Source organism: Leuresthes tenuis, unplaced genomic scaffold (genome assembly GCF_036924035.1).
Source record: "Leuresthes tenuis unplaced genomic scaffold, fLeuTen1.0.hap1 SCAF_15, whole genome shotgun sequence".
Lineage (NCBI taxonomy): Eukaryota > Metazoa > Chordata > Actinopteri > Atheriniformes > Atherinopsidae > Leuresthes > Leuresthes tenuis.
In genome coordinates this window covers 25,097,744-25,117,177 of record NW_027325369.1, presented here as the reverse complement: position 1 = coordinate 25,117,177, position 19,434 = coordinate 25,097,744, and the positions used below count along the sequence as shown (strand labels likewise).

Sequence of the window (19,434 nt, the reverse complement as noted above, 5' to 3'; positions counted from 1 at the left end):
ATATTTGATTAAGAAAGAAAACGCAGTAAGAGGGTGTGCTGATCAAATTTATTCGGAAAAAAATATATATATATAATAATAATCATCTGACAATTGACAGGAATATCCCAACATAAATAACTCCCAGCAAATTACAACCAAATCACCCGGGGTGGAAAGATGTGGAAACAGAAACTGAATATCAAAAGGAAAAGGGACACAAAAATCACACATAAGATACAAAGTTCAGCTCTGACTTTCTCTGTAACCGTTGGAATGAAGCAACAGGGAAATCGGTCCGACAGACAGGTAGCAGCAATACATTTGGAAAGAGGGACTAACATTCAGTTTTTGCTCTAGTTTGTAAACAAACACTGTAGTTGGCTGCATGAAACATCTTCCCACACAGCTATGCGGCACTTGTAGGTACTTTCCAGCTACAATCACGTGTACAATCTCTATTAGGAAGAGAAAAAGAATTGCTGGTTGCCTGTTTTTTACCCCTCCGCTTCAACTTCACCAGCATCAGATTGCAACAATCTTTGAGGGGGGGCAAAACGCGTCTCAGTTTTGCAGCATATCAGCTTGAGGGGACAATGTCTTACATTAGTGCAAAAGATCGAGAGGTAATTTTTGAGACATACAGACATTTACGTACTCGACAAAATCAGGGTTTTACAGTCTCACACAAATTTGTCAAAATTACAGAACGTCTTCTATACTTGTGACCCAACAGATGGAGAGAAAGTCAAACACTTAACACAGTGCTCTGACATCTTTTAGGTTGGACTTCACCAGCCGTATACCGGTGTGATGAGCTCTGTACAAACGCAGTGAATGTCAACTTTCTAAAATGGTCTTTGGCAAAGCCTCTGGGCTAACAAAAGGTCTCAATGCCCCAGTTGTTTTTGACATAAACACACTTTCAGAAGCAGGAATAGCTGAAAACATCCAAAGTATGTTCTGCAGGTGGCTTAACTAGGGACTGAGCTCCTCCTCCTATTCAGATCACACATTCCTGAGGGATTTCCAACCCCTAGCTGGACAAAGTAGTGTTCGTCTCCTCAGGAGGGAAGTGTTGCCAAAGAAACAGACACCAAACAGCCTTGTACCAACTTTGTAATATAACAGTTGGTCTGGCACCGAGTTTCTCCCAAAGTCCTGGTGTGTCAGTCACAAAACACCACTAATAAATAGTTTTTACATTCTTCTATAAATGTGGCCTGCAAGGAAGAGCAAGAAATGCAGTGGGGTTGCCGAGGATACAAATACACAGTATATCAACATCTGCAAGTAATAACAGCAGCTCTGGACTCAAAACCGTTACCTCAAAAAATGTGATTTGCCACTAAACACAAATTTCTGAAGTATTTATAGATTTCCCTGAGATGATTATGCTCAGGCTGGTTCTAAGTCAACCATATAATTATAACAAGCTCTTAAAAATCAGCTATGTTGGTCAAGAACGAGGACAATCTGTAACACAGAACCAAATGTAGCACTGCAGTCTTTTAAGGGTGAAATCTACTGAAATGTCCCGCTGCTTCCTCAAATCATGACCTCACATCCATGCCTCCCACTCACTGGGCTTTGAGAGAGTTTAGTGCTGGCTGGACTGCAGTATCACACCACTATACGGGTGAGTAGTGTTGGCAGTGCGGTTGTGAGTATTGTTTGGAGACGCAGGAGTCTGCAGCTCTGTGAATCTAGTCTCACTTCCCCAGCACCTGGTTTCACTTGTGCACAATTTTCTGGCACCTGGGTTTTTGGAGGTGTGGCAGAAGTTCAGCTCTGGTGGCATTTTAGTGTTTTTGTCAGACTAAATAACCCTCTCTGAGATCGTCCGGCGTCACAGCTGCTCTCCTGACACTCTCACTGGGCCTCGGGCCGCCGCCACGTTTGGAAACAGAATGGATGGTCCTCCAGTCTCTGGACGAAGAGCTTCGGGAGGATCGAACTCCAGACGAGGAGGAGACAGAGGAAGCTGAGGTCTTGGTAGCCTCTGATGTACCGCTGGGTTCCATGACTGTATTTATGACTGAAATCAAAGAACAGGAGACCAGCAATTCTGTCAGCTAACAACTTACTCCTTCCTTCTTGTATAAAAAGCACAAATTACACACTTCATCTTGATTTTTGTCTCCAATAGGATGGATTTCTCACCCTCAAGTTGTCTCTGAACGCTCTGAAGTTCTTTTAAGATTGACACAATTTCCTGAAATACACACATTTGACTAAGCTTAAACACACATCATTACCTTGCAAACATCAAGCTTTAAAACAAACCCAAATGGTCACATACCTTGTTAGAAGCATGGCCAATAGAGAGATCGCTGTCAGCATTAATATTGGCCTCAATTTCTTCCCAGATATCCATCCTGTCCTGAAACAGTACCCTGTGGGCAGAATACCAAGAGCATCCTCACAAACTTTGTCCTCACAATCTTCTCCATTAGAGACCATCCGTGTTTCTGTGCCTGAAATTTGGCCAATATAGTCTGGAGCCTCTTTCAGCATTTAAAATAAAGAAAGTATATAACTGTTGCTTATTCTCACATTTATAGTCGTCATTTAAAAAACAGAACAACATCCTTTGTCTAAATCTCAAAGGAAACTTTTCATCTGCATGTAATCTACTCATAAGATTAAATCTCCTGTCAGTCAGACAATTACTGTAATCAAATAAGATTAAATACTCAGTGTAATCTGGTTGTCTGATAGGATCAATAAAGCAAGATTAAACATGGGGGGCATGTTAAGAGTGTGTGATGTCTGTTCCTCTTCACTTCTTACTTCATTTTGCCAGCAAGTTGCTCCGTGTTTTCTCTGATGGCCATTATGACCTGATACACAGGATTCAGCATCACATGGTCCATTACAACCTGTGGGGAAAAAAACAAACATTTTAAAGCAATCTTCCAACTCAAGCGAGTATCTAAAAATGAAGCGAAGGAGCTCCTCGTGTCTGACCTCGTCTCTACTTCCTGCCTGTTGTTTGGAGTTCTGCTCATGGTCGCTTGAGCTCTGGTTAGTCTCCCTTTTTAGTGCAGAACATGTTTGGACCCTGTGGTTTAAACCAGCCTCTGAAGAATGTGGAACCAGCTGGAGAAAAGACTTTAGAAGTTAGATTTAGGGAGTGAAAAGGCTAAAAAACCCTATTGTCCTTTATGGAACAGTTTTACTATATTATACAGCACGATGCATTTCAAACAACAAACTTTAACAGTTGCATATATGCAGCAGAGCTGGAAACCAAATAATTCTAGAATATTCCTCTGAATCGCTATTCAACTTCTGTATGTTTGTATTTAACAAAACCACGAGAACATACATACAGTACACTGCTACTTGGGGAGTACCTTTAAAGCAGTGTAGATAATAATACAATAACTTGAAAGGTTGCATCTTTTACTCTGAATGAGATGAGCTTTTATTAGCATGTTGGATGCACCTGTTGCTGGCTGGCTGCTGTGGAAACGGTTGAATTGTGCTCCGCTCCAGGCATTTGTGGCTCACCGTCACCTGCTACGTCATGGATCTCTCTGGCTAAGATAGCCAAATCTTTGGCAAGGTCTTGACTTAACCTAGCAGCGGGAGGAAGATAGAAGAAAACACAGAAATAATGTAGGGAGCTTTTGAGTATCAACAGGCAAAAGTTCAAGGCCAGCGTAGAGTCGAGCCGACCTTATCCCAGCTGCACAGATTAGATGTGACAGTGTCTAAGATCAGGTGTGTCATCAGCTGAGGCCGCCTAAGAACCCTGGAAACGTGTAATATACACACATGATGTCTGTGTTTACAAACTGAAGCGAGGAGAGGGTTTCAGAATAGCATTAACACCCCATTGTGCTAATGTGCTCTTAATTCTGCTCAAACAAACTTGGAATAGCATCCTAAGTTTTCCTTGTGTGATCCAGGCCAGCTCGGAGAAAGTTCCATCACAAATAAATTGTTTCCACTGAAAAGAATCCTCAGGCAAGACTCTTCTCATTTGTAATTTAAATGGATATAATAATGTGGGTTTCTTACTGTACAGAAACTTGAATGTTTGTTCTTCACTTGTAAGTCATTTGGATAAAAGACTACATTTATAAGTAAAAATCCTCGTCCATGCTTGAAATCAATGCTTAGTTTGTTCTGGTTTTTGCAGCAATTCAAAAACTAAAACTTAGCAGGCAATTTACGCTCTTATTTTCTGTTGTACAGCTTCCCTTGAACCTTAATCAAGACAAATATGGGGGAAATAGAAGTTTGAACCTGTATGTGTGAGACTAGCATTAGAATGAGGCGATGGAAACACGCAGGTTTACAGTATATGAGCATCTACACCACAAACAGACTCAGTTTATCATATTCCTTACCGTGCAATCTCAGCACTGTGGGCGGACCAGTTCTGGAAGGGCTCTCCCTCATGGTTCTCCTCTTCAGAATCTCTGTTATGGGATTTTGGGTGTCGAGCGACTACCGGCTGGGCCCGCAGCTGACTGCGCGGACTATGAGAAGCTGAGGAAGGTTGGGAGCGTTTGTGTTTAACATTGCTCCGGTTTGAGTCGTATTCCTCGTCTGAGGTAGAGGTATAGTCAGAGCCTTTCTGTCGCCTTCTTGAGTCTTGGTGTGGCGAATTTGAGTTACGAAAAGACGATAGAGAAGTTGGGAAAACAAGGGAGAAAAGAAAGTGCCATGAAAGAATACCTCCAGGAAAAAACACCACCAAGATTTTCAGATGGGAGTCACCGAGGCAATTCCCAGTGTAAGTAACAGAAGATTCTGTGGACTTTACACAGAACTGAGCACTTGACCGCCCCAGTATAGTAGCTGAGTAGAAGATTAGAACCATTTAGTAACACTGAAAAGCTAAGTATAGGTCAAAAGAAGAACGTTACTCATCATGACCACATACCCCATAAGCATGAAGGCACATAAAAACCAGTTCCTGATCATCTGTGTACTGTGTGAGCACACATGTAAAAACACAGTAGCATCAAAGTTAGTGTCACTGCTGTTAGTGAAATCCCAGAGCCAGTTCCCAACTCAAAAAACACTTTTGGCTGGCCAGAATGAATAAAAAGGCATCGCTTGCTTAACTGTGACCAATAAATGTTTGAAACCAACTCACCGCTGTGACAATGCTAGTTTGGGTGGTTTCCACTCAATGAAACGCCTATAATGTAGAAGAATGTATTGTACTCACTTGCTGTGCTGCTGGCATATTTGGCACTGCTGGAGCGTCCACGAGTGACTGGAGTTCTGCTGAGTGCGGCCTTCTGTGGCCTTTCCACAGGCTTTGCTCCCGCAGTGGAGACCCTTTGAATGGAGCTGCTGCTCGACTCTGTGCTGCGGTTGGAGAATCCCGTGTTCCTGCCTGTCCACTGTGGGGTGGTGGAGGCCTCTGTGTCACTAGTTGCGTTGAACGAGCCTGACCGCCTGCGAGGCAAGGCCAGCATATCCAGTCTGGAGAGTTTCTTGGCTTCCTGGGGCTGCTTAGCTTGGGCGTTGACCGTCTCCTGGGACTGCCTGTCTGTCTCTGTCCCCTCGTTGTCTGAGGATTCTCCCAGGCGAGCCCGGCGGAGTATGGAGGCCCTGGTGGGTCTTGGTGTTGATAAACTGTTGGCACGGCTCAAAGCATGAGACACTCTGGAAGTTTTGCCATCCTCCTTCTGAAGGGGCACTGTGTATTTTCTGCTTGTTTTGTAGTTGCTGGACTCCTGATCAGAGTAAGGTAAGCTCCGAGGTTCATCACTTAAGTCTGCAGAGCCACGCTTCCCAACACTACGCCTCAATCCCACTGGCTGCCTGACCGGCTCAGTTTTATTGGTGTTGTTTGATCCATAAGAACGGTGCTTTTCAGATGCAGACTGGTGATTTGAATCCTGACTAGCTATGCTGGCTGAAGACCTCTCTCTATGGAGGCCGCTAGCAGATGTTTTTTTCATTAGTACATTTGGTTTGGTCGTATTGCTGTGTTGGCTGACTGTGCTGGAGGTATCTACATCAGAGTCCCCAGAAAGAGAGTCCATAATGGGAGATGGAGTAGTCCCCGACTGTTCTGATTGGAGTTTGGCCTCGAGAACAGCAAGAACATCCTCCGTCTGTTTGAGGTACGAGTGAGTATCCTGACTGTTGGTCCCCTGGAATAATACTGGGTCTGACTCTCTGTGAATAGGCTTACTAGAGATGTTGGGCAGCCTGGCATTGCTCGGCTTCTCCTTAGTGAAGCTCTCCTGTCTGATTAATGATGATACTGTGGCTTCTTTACCTTCTGGACACGGTGTGCCTTGGCTCAGCACGGGGGCTGATGCAGTGGGTTTCATTTTTCCAGGGTCCTGACTGCCTTTTTGTTTAGTAAGTGTAGCTGTGGAGAAAGTTCTGCTTACATGTTTTCTCTCAGCCTTAGGGGTGCTGGGTTTTAAGCCTCCACGTTGTGGTTTTGACTCCTCCTCTGACCCGATGTAGAAAGACGTCGACTTGACAGGGAGTCTGGGCTTGTCTTCTTTTTGCTTCTCTTCTGCGTCTGACAGCTGTCTCCTACTCTGCTCTATGATGGAGCCGTCATCTGACTTGCTGGCATCACTCAGGCTGTCAGGCTCTACATCATCCTGCACTGTTAACCTGTGGACACTGTCAAGATTCCTGGAGGCCGCTGAGCTATTGTCTTCAACATTGAAAGTTGAGTTTGGATTATAATGGACATGAATACTGGGAGCTGGAACGTTGCTCCTGTCCCCCTGTGGTACCTGCGTGAGGATGTGTCGAGTCTTTGAACCATCAGCATCTGAGCTGTCTGGGTGTCGGTTGAATGTGGCCTTATGGGTGATGGTTCCTCGTGCTGAAGTGAGACAGTTTTAATGCATATTAACCACACATACTGAAACGGAATATCATTCATATTCATCAGGGTCTCTCATTATCATTTCAAATAGACCAATGTTTCGTTAGGTAGCTCACCCCCTCCTGACAGTTCCATCTGGGCAGGAATGTCAGCGACTCCAGCTGAAGGGCCAGATTCTGAGTAGCTGTCTACCAAGCTGGCCCAGCAAGACATCCACTTAGGAGCCCCCTGTAACACTGCAGCTGCTGGCTGAACCTGTATGAGAAAACATACGACTTATTCACAGTCTTTAAAGAACATTTAGAATAAAACAAAGTAGATAATCATGATTTCTCTGATTAGAAATGGTTACGATAAACAACTGAAGATCAATCTATCAATGAGTATGTAGTACAATTGCTTAAGAAGTGTAGATTTTGTTCTTAAAAATTTGGTTGGACAGGAAAACCCAAACAATGAAGAACCCAGAGCCTGTGAGGAAAGGAGCCAAATCAAGAAAAATTTAAAGAGAAACAAGGATAGAAAATACCAAGAAGCCAAATCAAGACCACAATGCATGCTGATTTATGCATTCAGACAATTTTGGCTTACTGACTCAAAATGTTAATTAACTGTCAATAGAGCTGGTGTTAAAATGATTCTTTCAATCACCAATCCCACCCTGAGAATAAGGGGTTACCTTTACCAGACTCTGTCCCTGCTCTGGAGCTGGTTTCACCTCCCCACAGCTACTCTGCCTATGCTCCTCCCTGCCCTGAACAATAACAGGCCTAAATGCTGATGAGGTTTGTGCTTCACTCTGCTTCGTTGGCTCTGGGCTCTCAACAACGCCAAACACCTGTCAGGAACAAAGCATTGCAAGTGTATAAGTGCAAGAGTGGAGAAAGTGGGGCTAATAACGTCCATGGCTCATTCCGGCCAGGACCTAAAGTGGAAGCTGGTGAACACCGAAGCCAGATTAATTCTTTTAAGCAACACGCTTTCAGCCATAAGCAACATTTCTGTAGAATGAACATAGATGAAGCATCTTGCCTGATCAATCTTGCCCCGTGCCTCTTCAAGCTCTTTATCTTGAAGATCTGTTTCAATAGTGTAGGTTCCTGCGTCACTCAGACTGTCTTCCTCTTCATTTCTCAGGCTCTTGACTTCCCCACTCTGAGATGCTGGGGGCATGACGGGGACCTTGAGGGGAACAGGCTGATGGATAGGAGAGGAAGTCAGAGGCTGGAGATGACCAACAGATGGAGGAGGGCTTGTAGGCCTCTGATCAGACTGTGCAACTACCGCCGTCCCTCTCTGTACTGCTTTGGGAGAACCAGAAGATTTTTTCTCCCAGCTGGAGGCAGAGTTCTGCTTCTGTTTGAGTAATTCAGCAGTAAATTCCTGTGCAAGTTTGGATCTCCGGCCTACGCTGCTAAAAGGTCTAACAGACACAGATGATGAAGAGCGAGAAGAGAAGTTGGTGCTGATCCGGTCTTCTGTCTTTTCTTTTCTTAGAGAACCAGCTCTTTGAAACCCTGTGGAAGCAGACCCCTTCAGTGGGATAGTGTATCGCTGGGTTGGGGGAGTGGTGGAGGACGCAGGTGGGACAGGCCTCTCCCCAGTAGGGCTTGAGCTCTTCCTTGCTGTATCCTGCTGGACACCTGAGGGCTCAGGCGAGGCAGCACTACTGGTGAAGGACTGTGAGCGCTTTTTTCTTGCGTTATCCTCAAAGAATTCAATGACAAAGGCTTGATGAGGCTCAGCCTTGCCCTGATTGGAAAGAGACTGAGACTCAGGTGAAGAGTAGGACGAAGGTTCTTCGGAGTCTGGGGAGGCAAAGCGTTGTGGTTGGGAAGCTCTTAAGTTTTGTGGAGAAACATGAGACACTATCTGAGGTTCTGAGTGACGGAAATCATTTCCATTGATTGCAGGATGCCCTGATTCACTGTGAAAACCATCCTCACTGTGGTTTGCTGATGATGGAGACACAACAAGTTAGCATGAGAGTTAGCACACTACTACACACTTTTATGTGTTTATAAACATAAAACGCATTGTATAAGGGCCCACCTTTGGTGATCATCGGAACTGATGGGTCGCTGTTTGTGCTATACATGTCTTCGCACTGTGACCTCCTCCTCATCATGCTCGCGTTGCTCTGGACCAGCCAATCAGCAACTTTGCTTTCTGCTGACATCACCTCTGTAGGTGTGGTAGCAACCCCTGTGGATGGTTGCTTTCGCTGCTGACGGAAAGCAAACTTGGTCACATGGTCTTTGATCTTCATTTTGCCTGGCGTGCATTCATCAAATTCGATAGTGAAGGAGGCGTGGCTTTGGACCACGGGTGGTGTGGGGGTGGAGGGGAGACGCTGAGTGGGATCTGAGGTGTCTTTTGTTGGAACCTCGTGAACTTGCGACTCTGGCGTTTTGGCAGGTCGCTGCTGGAACTCCTTAGTTGGGATTTCAAAGTAGCTTGGCTCCCGGCGGTAGGAGAACGTGGGCTTGGCCTGACTGTCTGACAAAGAACCGTTGACTTCACATCTGGTTACGTCTTTAACAGGCTCTGTTATCAATAAAGCGACAAGATAACAGTGAATATACATACAGCTTTAGTAATGGTACGAAACAAATATAAAAGAAAAAAAAGCCAAAATCTAGAACTCTAAGGTATTAAAAAATGAGTAAATCAACTGCCATGTAATTTTTAAACAAAACCTAAAAAAGGGGGGCTATAAATAGCATTAACGATCCAGCTGTTAGGCTGAGAAACTAATAATTGAGTTGGTTTTCTAGATGTAGCCAATGCAGGGGCCGAGTGGTAATCTGTTTCAGTTTGGGCAGTATGAGGAGAACAATCACTCTTCCACCCCCCGCTGGCTGCTTATGGGTCATAATCCATCACGAGGCAGACAGGCACTGCCCACTGGCCAGGCAACCACTCCACGACTGGCATTCAGGGACCTGCTTAACACCACCCAACAGTGACCAACAGAGTGCATCAGATAGCAGTGCCACAAAAGCTTATCATTACTATCAATGCTCAGTTAGCACAAATATATCTTACCTTATAGATACATAGAAAAAAAACAAATAAAATAACAATGATAAAAAAACAAAGACATGTATACAAATATAAGATGTATTTTCTGACCTGGAGACTCCGCTTCTGGCATTTTTCCACCTCTGTTTTGCTTTTTGAGGGCTGCGTCTTCATCCTCCCCCCACCAGGACGGTTGGCCATACAAAGGAGTCGGCTTGGATATCGGAGTATCTGTAGTAGCTAGCAGATGAATGCAAAAACACAGACGCACAAAACGCCATCAGTCACATACTTCACTCAGGCACAGAGGAAAGGCAGAGTAATAGCAAAGAAGGGATTTCCACCATCACCTCTCTTTATAAGCCCGTATGTTTATTTTGGTGACATAAAAAAAAAAAAGCCCTATCTTGGTTTGGTGATACAACAAAAAAATATTGGACCACATCATGTGTCAGAGCACCATAGTGTCACACTTCCTGAAGCAATTGGTGTTTTTACTACACTTTCCCAGGGCCCAAAGAGCAGTGGATGTCAAACTGTGATACCAGCTGTATCACGCAAACCACCAAAACGTAATCCTCCTCATGTGGTGATGACGCAGTTAATCCTAATCTTCAAAGAAAAAAACAACAACACAATGCAGGATAAAGGCTAACCATCTAAACTGAAGCTTGTTGTAGACAGAGACACGCTTTGCTGACTTCGGGGAGTGGAGATTTATCCCATACAGTGTTTAGTCAGAGTCGGCATATCCTGGCACACTATTACACACATGGCAGCAAGAGCAAGCCTATAATGGACTTAATCAGATAATCTAGAAGCCACTTTTTTGGGCCAGAGAGTCGGGGCAAACAAGCTCTTTGGAGTTTTCTCTGGATACGCAAACCCAAGCATCAACAGCACTTGACCACTGTTGCCTTGGACACACACAATAAGACACCAACAAAGTGACAGGAGAAGCAGAGGGGGCCCGCTACTAATTCCTTTCTGCTGACTCAACCTCCTCCTTTTAGCTAAAGAAAACATGGGTGAGCATAAAATAAGTGCACTGCACACATTGCTGGGATTTCATTAATAAGCCAAAAGAAGGCAAAAAAGGGGATAAAATGGATGAAAAAGCTCTTAAGTGAAGAGCTCCGTATTATGGGACATAAAGAGGGAGATTTCAACAGTTTGTGAAAATAACAAACCAGCTTTCATTTCTTTGTTAGGTTGTGTTTGTGGCCAAATATACAACTGCAAATCCTAAAAATATGTGGCTGATTTCTAAACTTTAGTTAGTGCTTTTCTGGGTTGGCCGTTTATGACAGTCACAAGATTAAAATGAAAATAAAAAAAATCACTTAAAAAACATAAAGGATGAAACATTAGAACATATTCATATTTGTAGGGCTGGTTTACTGTACAACAAATAATTCCACGCCCCATTTCCAAATACTAAAACAGCTCCAGGGCCTGGCAGCATAAAGTAGGCCTGATTGAGTCACACACACTGCACAGTTGAAGTGTCCTGCCCACAGACAGCTGGAGGGTTGGATTCCCTCAGCATCCTGTACAGCTGCGAGGGAAAATGAGCGACACAGAAAAGGATATATACATTCAGATATATTCTCAGCTGACAAGTAAGAGACAGACTTGCATAAAGTTTGTAGAATTAAAGGTCAGAAAGCCAGCTTAAGAAACCTAAATCTTTGCAGGAGAAAAAAAAAGGACATTATATTGATGTATCCGGTCAAACATATTCAGTTAAGGAGAATGTATTTCCATAAAGTCAATAGAGATAAGCAAGCTCAGTCTCACAGAGAGGAAGCTTTCTACAGTGTTCTCTTAAACAAATGGACTTCAAAAAACAGTTTGTTGAGGGTTGGTGTGTAATTCAGCAGAACCGGTGCCATTCATTATAAGTAGCAATTGAAACTTTAGCTGCTTATTTTCTAACAAACTTTGAAATATCATCCTTATCATGTTGTGGCTGCACATTGAACGAGATGGTGAGTTTACAGTGAAGTTATCTCAGTCAACTGACTCACAGCAGCACAGTGCTATGCTACTTTGAGGCCAGGCAATAAGTGCATGACCACAAGTAAACATGGCTTCACTGGGACTGTTCAAAGAGTTTGAAATGACAGGTTTGTTAGGCCACTTACAGTTACAATCATACTCAGATTCTGCTAAGAAATGTCTTGCTAAAAAACACAAAGTGCAGCAGTTCAATCAAAGGTAGCATGAGGAGCATCAGGCTACAGATGGAAAAGGTCTATTTTAAGCTCTGGTTGTTGTTTCCCAACTAAACTCACAGGGCCAATTATGAAGCAGAAAGCACAAGGGCTGCTCAGTCAACAACAGCTGGAATAGTTCTGTCAGTGTAAATGATTTTCATTCACAGAGCGCTTCTATTGAACCAACAGTTTGCTGACTGTGAACACGGCTCTGTGAAAAATGACTTACTCAGTACATCTACGAGCAGAGAGCGTGTGACAGAGACTGTAAATACAGGCTGGCAAATCCACCAGTGGGTCATGGACAGAAGTGCCAAGCTTGGAACTGAGACCTGCAATTCTTCTCCAGCACGTGTTCTCATCATCACGCTTGGCGGCACCCCGCTTCTTGTCAGCAGTCAGGCATGGCTGACAGAGATAAGACTGCTTGTCCTTAACTCTTCTGCTGTTGCTGGTGCTCATTCTGCAAACCCCGGGATGTCAGGATCGATTTCATTACAGACAGTACAGGATTGTGGCTTCAGCCTCTCTGCTCACATGGCATCCTAATCTCACACCAGGGAAGCTCTTAATAAAAGAAGCCACAGTTGCTCTATCAAGGGATCTATGGCCAAAGTCATGCTGCACATGGAGACTCACGGACTTCCTCTTCCTTGTATGTGAACAGCGTATTCAAATCCCGTTCCCCTTAGGCAACAAAAATGTATTACGCCTGCTTCTACTATCATAAACCCTCTGCCTTCCTGCTAACATGTATCTGCTTTGATGGCGAGTGTGTGGACTGAATTGTTTACCTGTGAGTGACTGGGCCCTTCGCTCAGTCCTGTCCTGCAGTTTGACATTGGAAATACCATCTTTGCCCTTCTCTAAGCTCTGAAGCTGTTGTTTTTCCTTTATCTTGGCTTCCAGGGATTTTATACCGAGCTGCAACTGGCTGGTGTACTTCTCATGCTGTGCGGAGAGACAGAAGGGAAACAGGATGTGAAAAACCTCCTGCCAACAATCAGTGCAGATGCATTTGTTGTCATACATTTAAGGAAGGATATCCACCAGGGACTTCTTGAGTTTAAACATCTACATGTTATTTTCCTCAGTCTTGTTTGTGGCACTTGAAGAGTTACACAGATGACACAGAGCAGGATAAACACAAAAAGAATATATTCAAATGTTAACGTTACTCTAAGATACAGAGTAAAATTGGTTAAGTGATCACTTTGAAAAAAAGAGCTATAACCATTACTTGATAGGGAATATAGAATAAGAATAACAAACAGGGATCCATACTGAGCAGTTCTCCTAAATGTCAACTTCACTTACTTTCAGCGCTTCCTCTGGGACTTTATGTTGACTCCTCTCCAGGATATACACATGAGCATGTACAGAAGGAGTTAAAGAACTCAAATCTAAATTCCTGTAACACCATTTATTACCTAAATCTAGTTATACATTTTTTCTCCACCTGAGGAGATCAAAATGTCTTCTTCTGCCGCTGCAGTCCAAAAAAATTAATTTCTCAGCCCCCGACTTCTAACATATACCATCATGTCCCCCACTGTGTGCTCCCAAAGATTTTCAAATGTGTCTTTCCTTTTTGTTATCTACACTACATTTCACAATTCATCATTTTTGTGCTCCGGGGGTCAAAGGGCGCTGGAGCTTTTCTGTCCACAGCCCCACATAATCTAAAACCCCTGACAGGAAAACTGTATGGGATTAACATGCCAACGCGGTAAAGGACCACCGAGAGGAAAGAAAATGCAATAAATGTGTGAGCGAAACAGCTGCTTGACCACTGGCTTATTTCGGGGTGGGCTGCTAATCATTAACTGAGTAGCAGGAAGTCTGTCTAACAAGAACAGCACAAACCCAGGCACGATTAAGCTAATGACAGCACAGTTTGAGTAATCTTTAGATGAGAAGAATTTAAAAAAAGGATATCATAACCAAAACGAATGACATCCGACAGCTTGAGGGTGATGTACGTCTGGTCCGGGATCCTCAGGTCATTCACAAATGTCTGCAAAACAGAATCAAGGTCATCATTTTCAGCGTTAATAAACTAAATTTGCCCACTCACAGTTAAACTAATTCCTTGTGGCACGCACCCTGGTACTGTAAGGTGCTTTGGAACTGGCCCCATTTCCACTAAAAGTAAATCCACCAGCGCACTAAAACTCTGATGGGATTACACCATTATGCAATAGCAGGAACAGTTTTTGCTGTTAGGCTCGTGCACGTTTGTTGGTTCTTTCTGCCTTAACAACTGGTGAGAAAGATGCCGGTTTTAATGTTCAGCTTGTTAAATCTGCAGAAACACAAGAATAACGCTGTGCACAAAGAGCAGGTCTCGCTCTGTGCAGACTAAATAAAGGTAATCGGGGAAGGACTTCAGTTACAGGTCCTCACTCTCGCTCTGCTCTGATTAGCTTGGCTACGGTTACTAGAGCCAAAAGAAACACTCCGCGGGAACAATGGCTGGTTTCTCTCACTGCCCAAATCTGGGTTTCGTTGGGTCAATGAAGTGGCAACAGAGCAGTAAGAGGAGAGGACCACAGAGTGACATACAAAAAAAAGGAGGCCCAAGCCACCTGGAGAAATCCAGTATCTGCCACTGTTCTACCAGCAGTCTCTGGCACACAGAGACATATTTTGTTGCACTGGAATTGTTGAGGCCATGAGACAAAAAGTCTTCAGGGAGTCGTGTGGCTGCTTTCTCGCTCCGGCTAAAGCAGGTATTTTGGTGCTGAAGGTGGATCAACTCACCCCGTTCAAGCTGCCCAGGTCTTTCACCATGTGCTCGTCTTTGTTGGAGTCATAGTTGATAACAGCATGCTGTTTGTCCACACTGCGAGACTGCAGAACAAAAAAAAAAACAACAGTCACAACAGCTGAACTGATTTACTGATAAACTGATTAAACGCTGATGAAAAGAAATCAACTCTGATCCTGGGTAAACTGATAATAATCTGCAGATTACTTCATAACACAGCGGGATGCTTCAAAGACAACTTTAAATGAAAAGAAAACAGAACACAGTCATTTCAAACGGTTCAAAATGGCTCAAAGAGAAAACATCAAGAGTTGAAACTCACAAACTGAGTTGTTCTTTAATCAAATCCTCAACATGAAACTACAAAAGATTTGGGGGGTTTTAAATGACTGATGTAAAACATTCAGCACATCATCGAACAAAAGTTTGACAAAGGTGACACCGAACCAATGACCAACGGAAACCCTTTACTCAAGAAAAAAAAATGGAAAATATTTCACCTTCAAAGAGACAACAACTGGCCTCCTGAGGCCTAAAAAGCTCATAAAGGTGTTAAAGAGGAGGTGATGTAGCACATCCCCGTCAGACTTTTTCGTGAAAATCGGTCCTGAAATCAAATTCTTGAAGAGCAAAAACTTTTTCAAATCAAATCTTCAACATTCACCGTTTTCCTTGTATGTTCTTGATTTAAATATCTAAATTATTTGCAAATAACTGCATTCTGTACATATCTATACTTTACACAGCATCTCAACTTATTTAAATACGAAGGCTGTAAATAAATAATTGCCAGCTGGAGTCTCAAACATCGTGATCACTCAGTTTGCACACAGACTACTGCCTGCAAAAAGCTTTTTTAAATATTCTAACACAATAAACCGTGACTTGATCTTCAAACTTTGCTCTCTGCCTTCAAGTACTCGAGCACCTGCCATTCACAGAGCAAAAACACGCTCCCTTCCAAATACGCTTCCTTTCTTTATGTGCAGACTGATCAACTGATTCAGGCCGACATGCACTCTCTTTTCTGCTCATTAGCACTTTGGGCCTCTCCATCACAGAAATCCCAAAGATTGTAAATGACTGCCAAACTCATTTGCTAAATTAACATTGTTACCAATGGACCATTTGTCACAAAGCGTTCCACGCTAACCACAAAGATAAAAGCTGCAATTATGGTGTCACTGTCTGTGCCGAAACTTTCCACTCTGTAAACTTTCCAGTTGCTTTACTACCCACAGCGATGGGTTTATCATTTAGTTTAACTCCTTTGATTGGTTTAACTGTGAAGGCTATAGTGCGGTGATACAACGATCTTAACTCTTTTAACTTATCTTTATCCCTCGCTCGGGTACTGAGGAACAATAAAACACATCACTGAGCCGGAAAAAGAAAAGAAACAAAATGCTATTATTGTTGGAGGTGTATGGGCCAGTCGGTGCTCATGGAGATACAGATCAAACAGCAGCTCCCATGGAAAGTTCAAACATTTTAAGGCAACTACGCAACAGAAATGACTTCACTTAAACCGAATCTCTGCTTTTGTGCTAAACAGGATTCCCACGTTCTGACTTTCAAGTTGTCGCCTGAATGGAGAAGGAATGCGTTACACCAGCCACAAAAACAAAGATTTGAAACTATTTGGTGCAGATCCTGACTGAGAGCAAAGTCTGGGAGCAGTTCTGATCACTTCAGCAGAGAAGCTGACATCCTGCATCATTCCACAGAGGGAGAAGCTGAGGTTTTTCCTGGATCTGATGACGCCTAAAAACCTAACCAGCCCCTGTGGCTGGCAGGGAATTTCTGGGCTTAACACACAAAATAATAGCATGAACAACAGCCTCTGAGGCAACATTCCTCTTTTGCTGGTCTAAATGCAGAGTGAGAAGAAAAAGGGATGGAGAATAGTACACAAAGGCCACAAAGAAATAGCATTTATAACAGACAGCACATGGAAAAAAACAACACAGCGGAATGCTTGAGCAGCAATTTAAGTCATTGTTTGAAAGGCTGTCAGGGGCAGTGAGAGGAGACTGTCGCCAGGTTATGCAGTCAGAAATACACGCATGCAAAGCATGCACGGACCCTCCCACTGGTTTTTCACATATTTATGTGACAAGCTGCCCCGTCACATATCACAACAGAGGAGTGCAACATTTCCCGGCCATCTTTCACAGATGACACCAACGGCCTGTTTGCTGCGTCAACCCCAAACGTCACGACAGCAGCTCACCTGCAGCATTAGCTCGCAATCATCCCGGCCAACAAAGATCATCTCCCGGGGCAACCTGTGGCGTGTTCCCGAGCTGCTGACCAGAAACCATGACGTCACGCTCATGTTGGGGCCACGTGTCAGGATCTTCTTTGCATCCTGCAAGAGGAAAACAATTGGAATATGCTCGGAGTTTGTAAGGATGGATTCAAATCCACTACCTTTGTCTCAGAACAATGACGGATGTCGTGAAGAAGTTGTCCTGCAACAGCCTGCCTTAGTGTAGAGATTACTGAGGGGAAGTATCACCTCGCCCAAGTTACACTTGTTTATCTAACCATTGATGTCTGGTCTGCGTTACAATCAAGGAAACGCAATTAAATAACCACCTGTGACATATTTTGTTTGCATATTTCCATGTGTCACTTCCAGAGGCATTTCACAAAATACAAAAAGTAAGATTATTGTTGTTATTGTGCCCAATGTACATTCCATTTAGTTTTCTTTTTCATTTAATTTTGTGTTCGCTGTTTGGACACCATCATGTGCTTGTTGCTTTTCCTTGTGGAAAATGTGGTTTTGCTCATGAGAGCCACTGTGAGAAGGTGGAATATTTTCAATATTTGATTTGTAAGTAATCTGTAATAATTCCCATTAGATCACATGCTTATTTGTAGTCCGGGTAGTGACATAAGATGCTTAAGCTGCCATGCATTCTACATGTTGTTCAGAAACTGCGTATATTTCACTGTAGTCTGACTCATTCCTGTCTGCACAAATCACATATAATTGTTATGTATTTTAATTAAAGACACGACAAAAGTAAACACGCGGTATAAACGTTTATAGAGGCGGTTGGGAAACTGAAGTTAATGTTAGCTGACAACTTCAACTTCTAGACAAGGTTTTACCTCCTGAAACTTTAGCAAACTACACGTAATTCACAGGTATACAAAACAGTGTTAATATCTTCAATTCAAATTAATTTACTGCTTCATGAAGGCGGCGCGAACGTTGTTTTTAATGTCGCCAAGGACTGTTGATGCGAGTCATTGACAGGGAGGCTGTTTAGCTAACGCTGGTGAGCGTATTAGACCGAAACAAGCTTTCCACAATGATTTGTTCCCAACAGGGACCTGCTTACCTTTAATGCCTTCTCCGTTTTACGTCTGATTGAAGCCAGCGTTTTAACGGCCTACTGCAGATGAAATTCGACGACCGACATGTAGTTATAACCAGCACACCAGGTGACACCGCACAGGTAAATTTCTAACACACCCTCTTCCTCCTTTGGGAATGACAATCGGGCGAAACTCTCCCCCAACGCCTCTTCGCCCTGTTCCGACTCGGTGACGTAGCTGTCCCATCAAACGGGTTTAATCTGAGACCAGGAGGCAGTAAGAGGTCTCACTCTGACTAGTTTCCAGCAGCTGGATAAGGCCTACGTTAATGTTAAGGCCTACGTGTTATGTTAAAAACATAAAAACATAACACGCTTCTTCTTATTCTTTTTTTATTTACTATTTAGTTATTGTAAGAAGGAATGCTCTTTTTTTGCAATTATAACAAAATTAACAGGCTGTGGTCAACAGTGAGTTCTCGTCTACATTTTTTGTCATTTGTTGCCACCAAGTTGTTTAAGTGACATAAATTCTTGACATGAAACATTAATATTACGCCATTAGAAACAACTCAAAGGCAAAGTACGAGATATTTGCATTTATATGCAAATGAAAACATCCTTCCAATGGGGACAGCATATTTTCTGTATTTTTTTCTAAATCCCGTACATAAAGACGCTTTATAAGGAAGTGGAAGTTTGTGCATTTTCTTAGTCGAGTATTTGTAAGCAAAATAAACCTCGTGCGGATAACAACAAACCATTGTTCACCGTCTGGTGAGTCATTGCTCTTATCGACGATCTACGGCTGCATTCACAGCCCGACCCATAATGGACTTTGTTTGTTTCACTTATACTCTTACTTAAACTAAAAATAAATGATGTATTTTCTGCGGAAATGAACTAACCTGGCTAGTAATAATAATGGGAAATAAACTGATTTTTCTTTTAATCATGAATGCTTTGTGTTGTAAAAAGCATGGAGAAAATGAAACACCAGAAAAAGTTCCGTCATCACACCTTAATCTAATATCAACTTGCAACGGGCAGTCTATTTGATCATTTGCTGTCACTTTAATCAAACCAAACCCTTGCTGTTGATGCATGGACATCGATTTGAAAAATACTAAGACCTCCACTAGATGGCGCTACAGTTCCACCATTCTGTTTGCCTGCTTTTCAGCAAAGGTTGCATTTTTGTCTTTGATTCATTCAGGCAGTTTCTAAGCGTCCACAAACTCAAAGCGACTCCCTGTGTTTATACTAGGTGTCGACTGTTAC

General features: G+C 43.1%; 1 protein-coding gene across 1 annotated transcript; it reads right to left on the bottom strand.

Annotated features, from left to right (window-relative positions):
• Positions 1–36: 36 nt before the first annotated feature.
• Positions 37–18,392, bottom strand: cep170ba (centrosomal protein 170Ba). Its single transcript, XM_072365991.1, has 19 exons — positions 18,178–18,392; positions 17,055–17,192; positions 14,815–14,904; positions 13,990–14,068; positions 13,369–13,427; positions 12,846–13,002; positions 9,944–10,072; positions 8,861–9,355; positions 7,841–8,763; positions 7,488–7,646; positions 6,925–7,063; positions 5,171–6,805; positions 4,341–4,587; positions 3,431–3,563; positions 2,950–3,081; positions 2,773–2,861; positions 2,282–2,375; positions 2,143–2,194; positions 37–2,017 (listed from the first exon to the last, which is right to left on the bottom strand). Exons 2-19 carry the CDS (start codon positions 17,157–17,159, stop codon positions 1,794–1,796), a joined length of 4,941 nt encoding a protein of 1,646 aa, XP_072222092.1. The 5' UTR covers positions 17,160–17,192; positions 18,178–18,392; the 3' UTR covers positions 37–1,793.
• Positions 18,393–19,434: the final 1,042 nt, after the last annotated feature.

What these genes read in the sequence shown, in the direction of transcription:
- cep170ba (XM_072365991.1), bottom strand. Translation starts at nt 17,159, where the DNA reads ATGAGCGTGACGTCATGGTTTCTGGTCAGCAGCTCGGGAACACGCCAC. An exon ending in TGTCATTCGTTTTGGTTATG is followed by an intron (nt 13,428 to 13,989) that starts ATATCCTTTTTT and finishes CTCCTTCTGTAC; the next exon opens with ATGCTCATGTGTATATCCTG. An exon ending in CAACTTGCTGGCAAAATGAA is followed by an intron (nt 2,376 to 2,772) that starts GTAAGAAGTGAA and finishes TTCTGCCCACAG; the next exon opens with GGTACTGTTTCAGGACAGGA.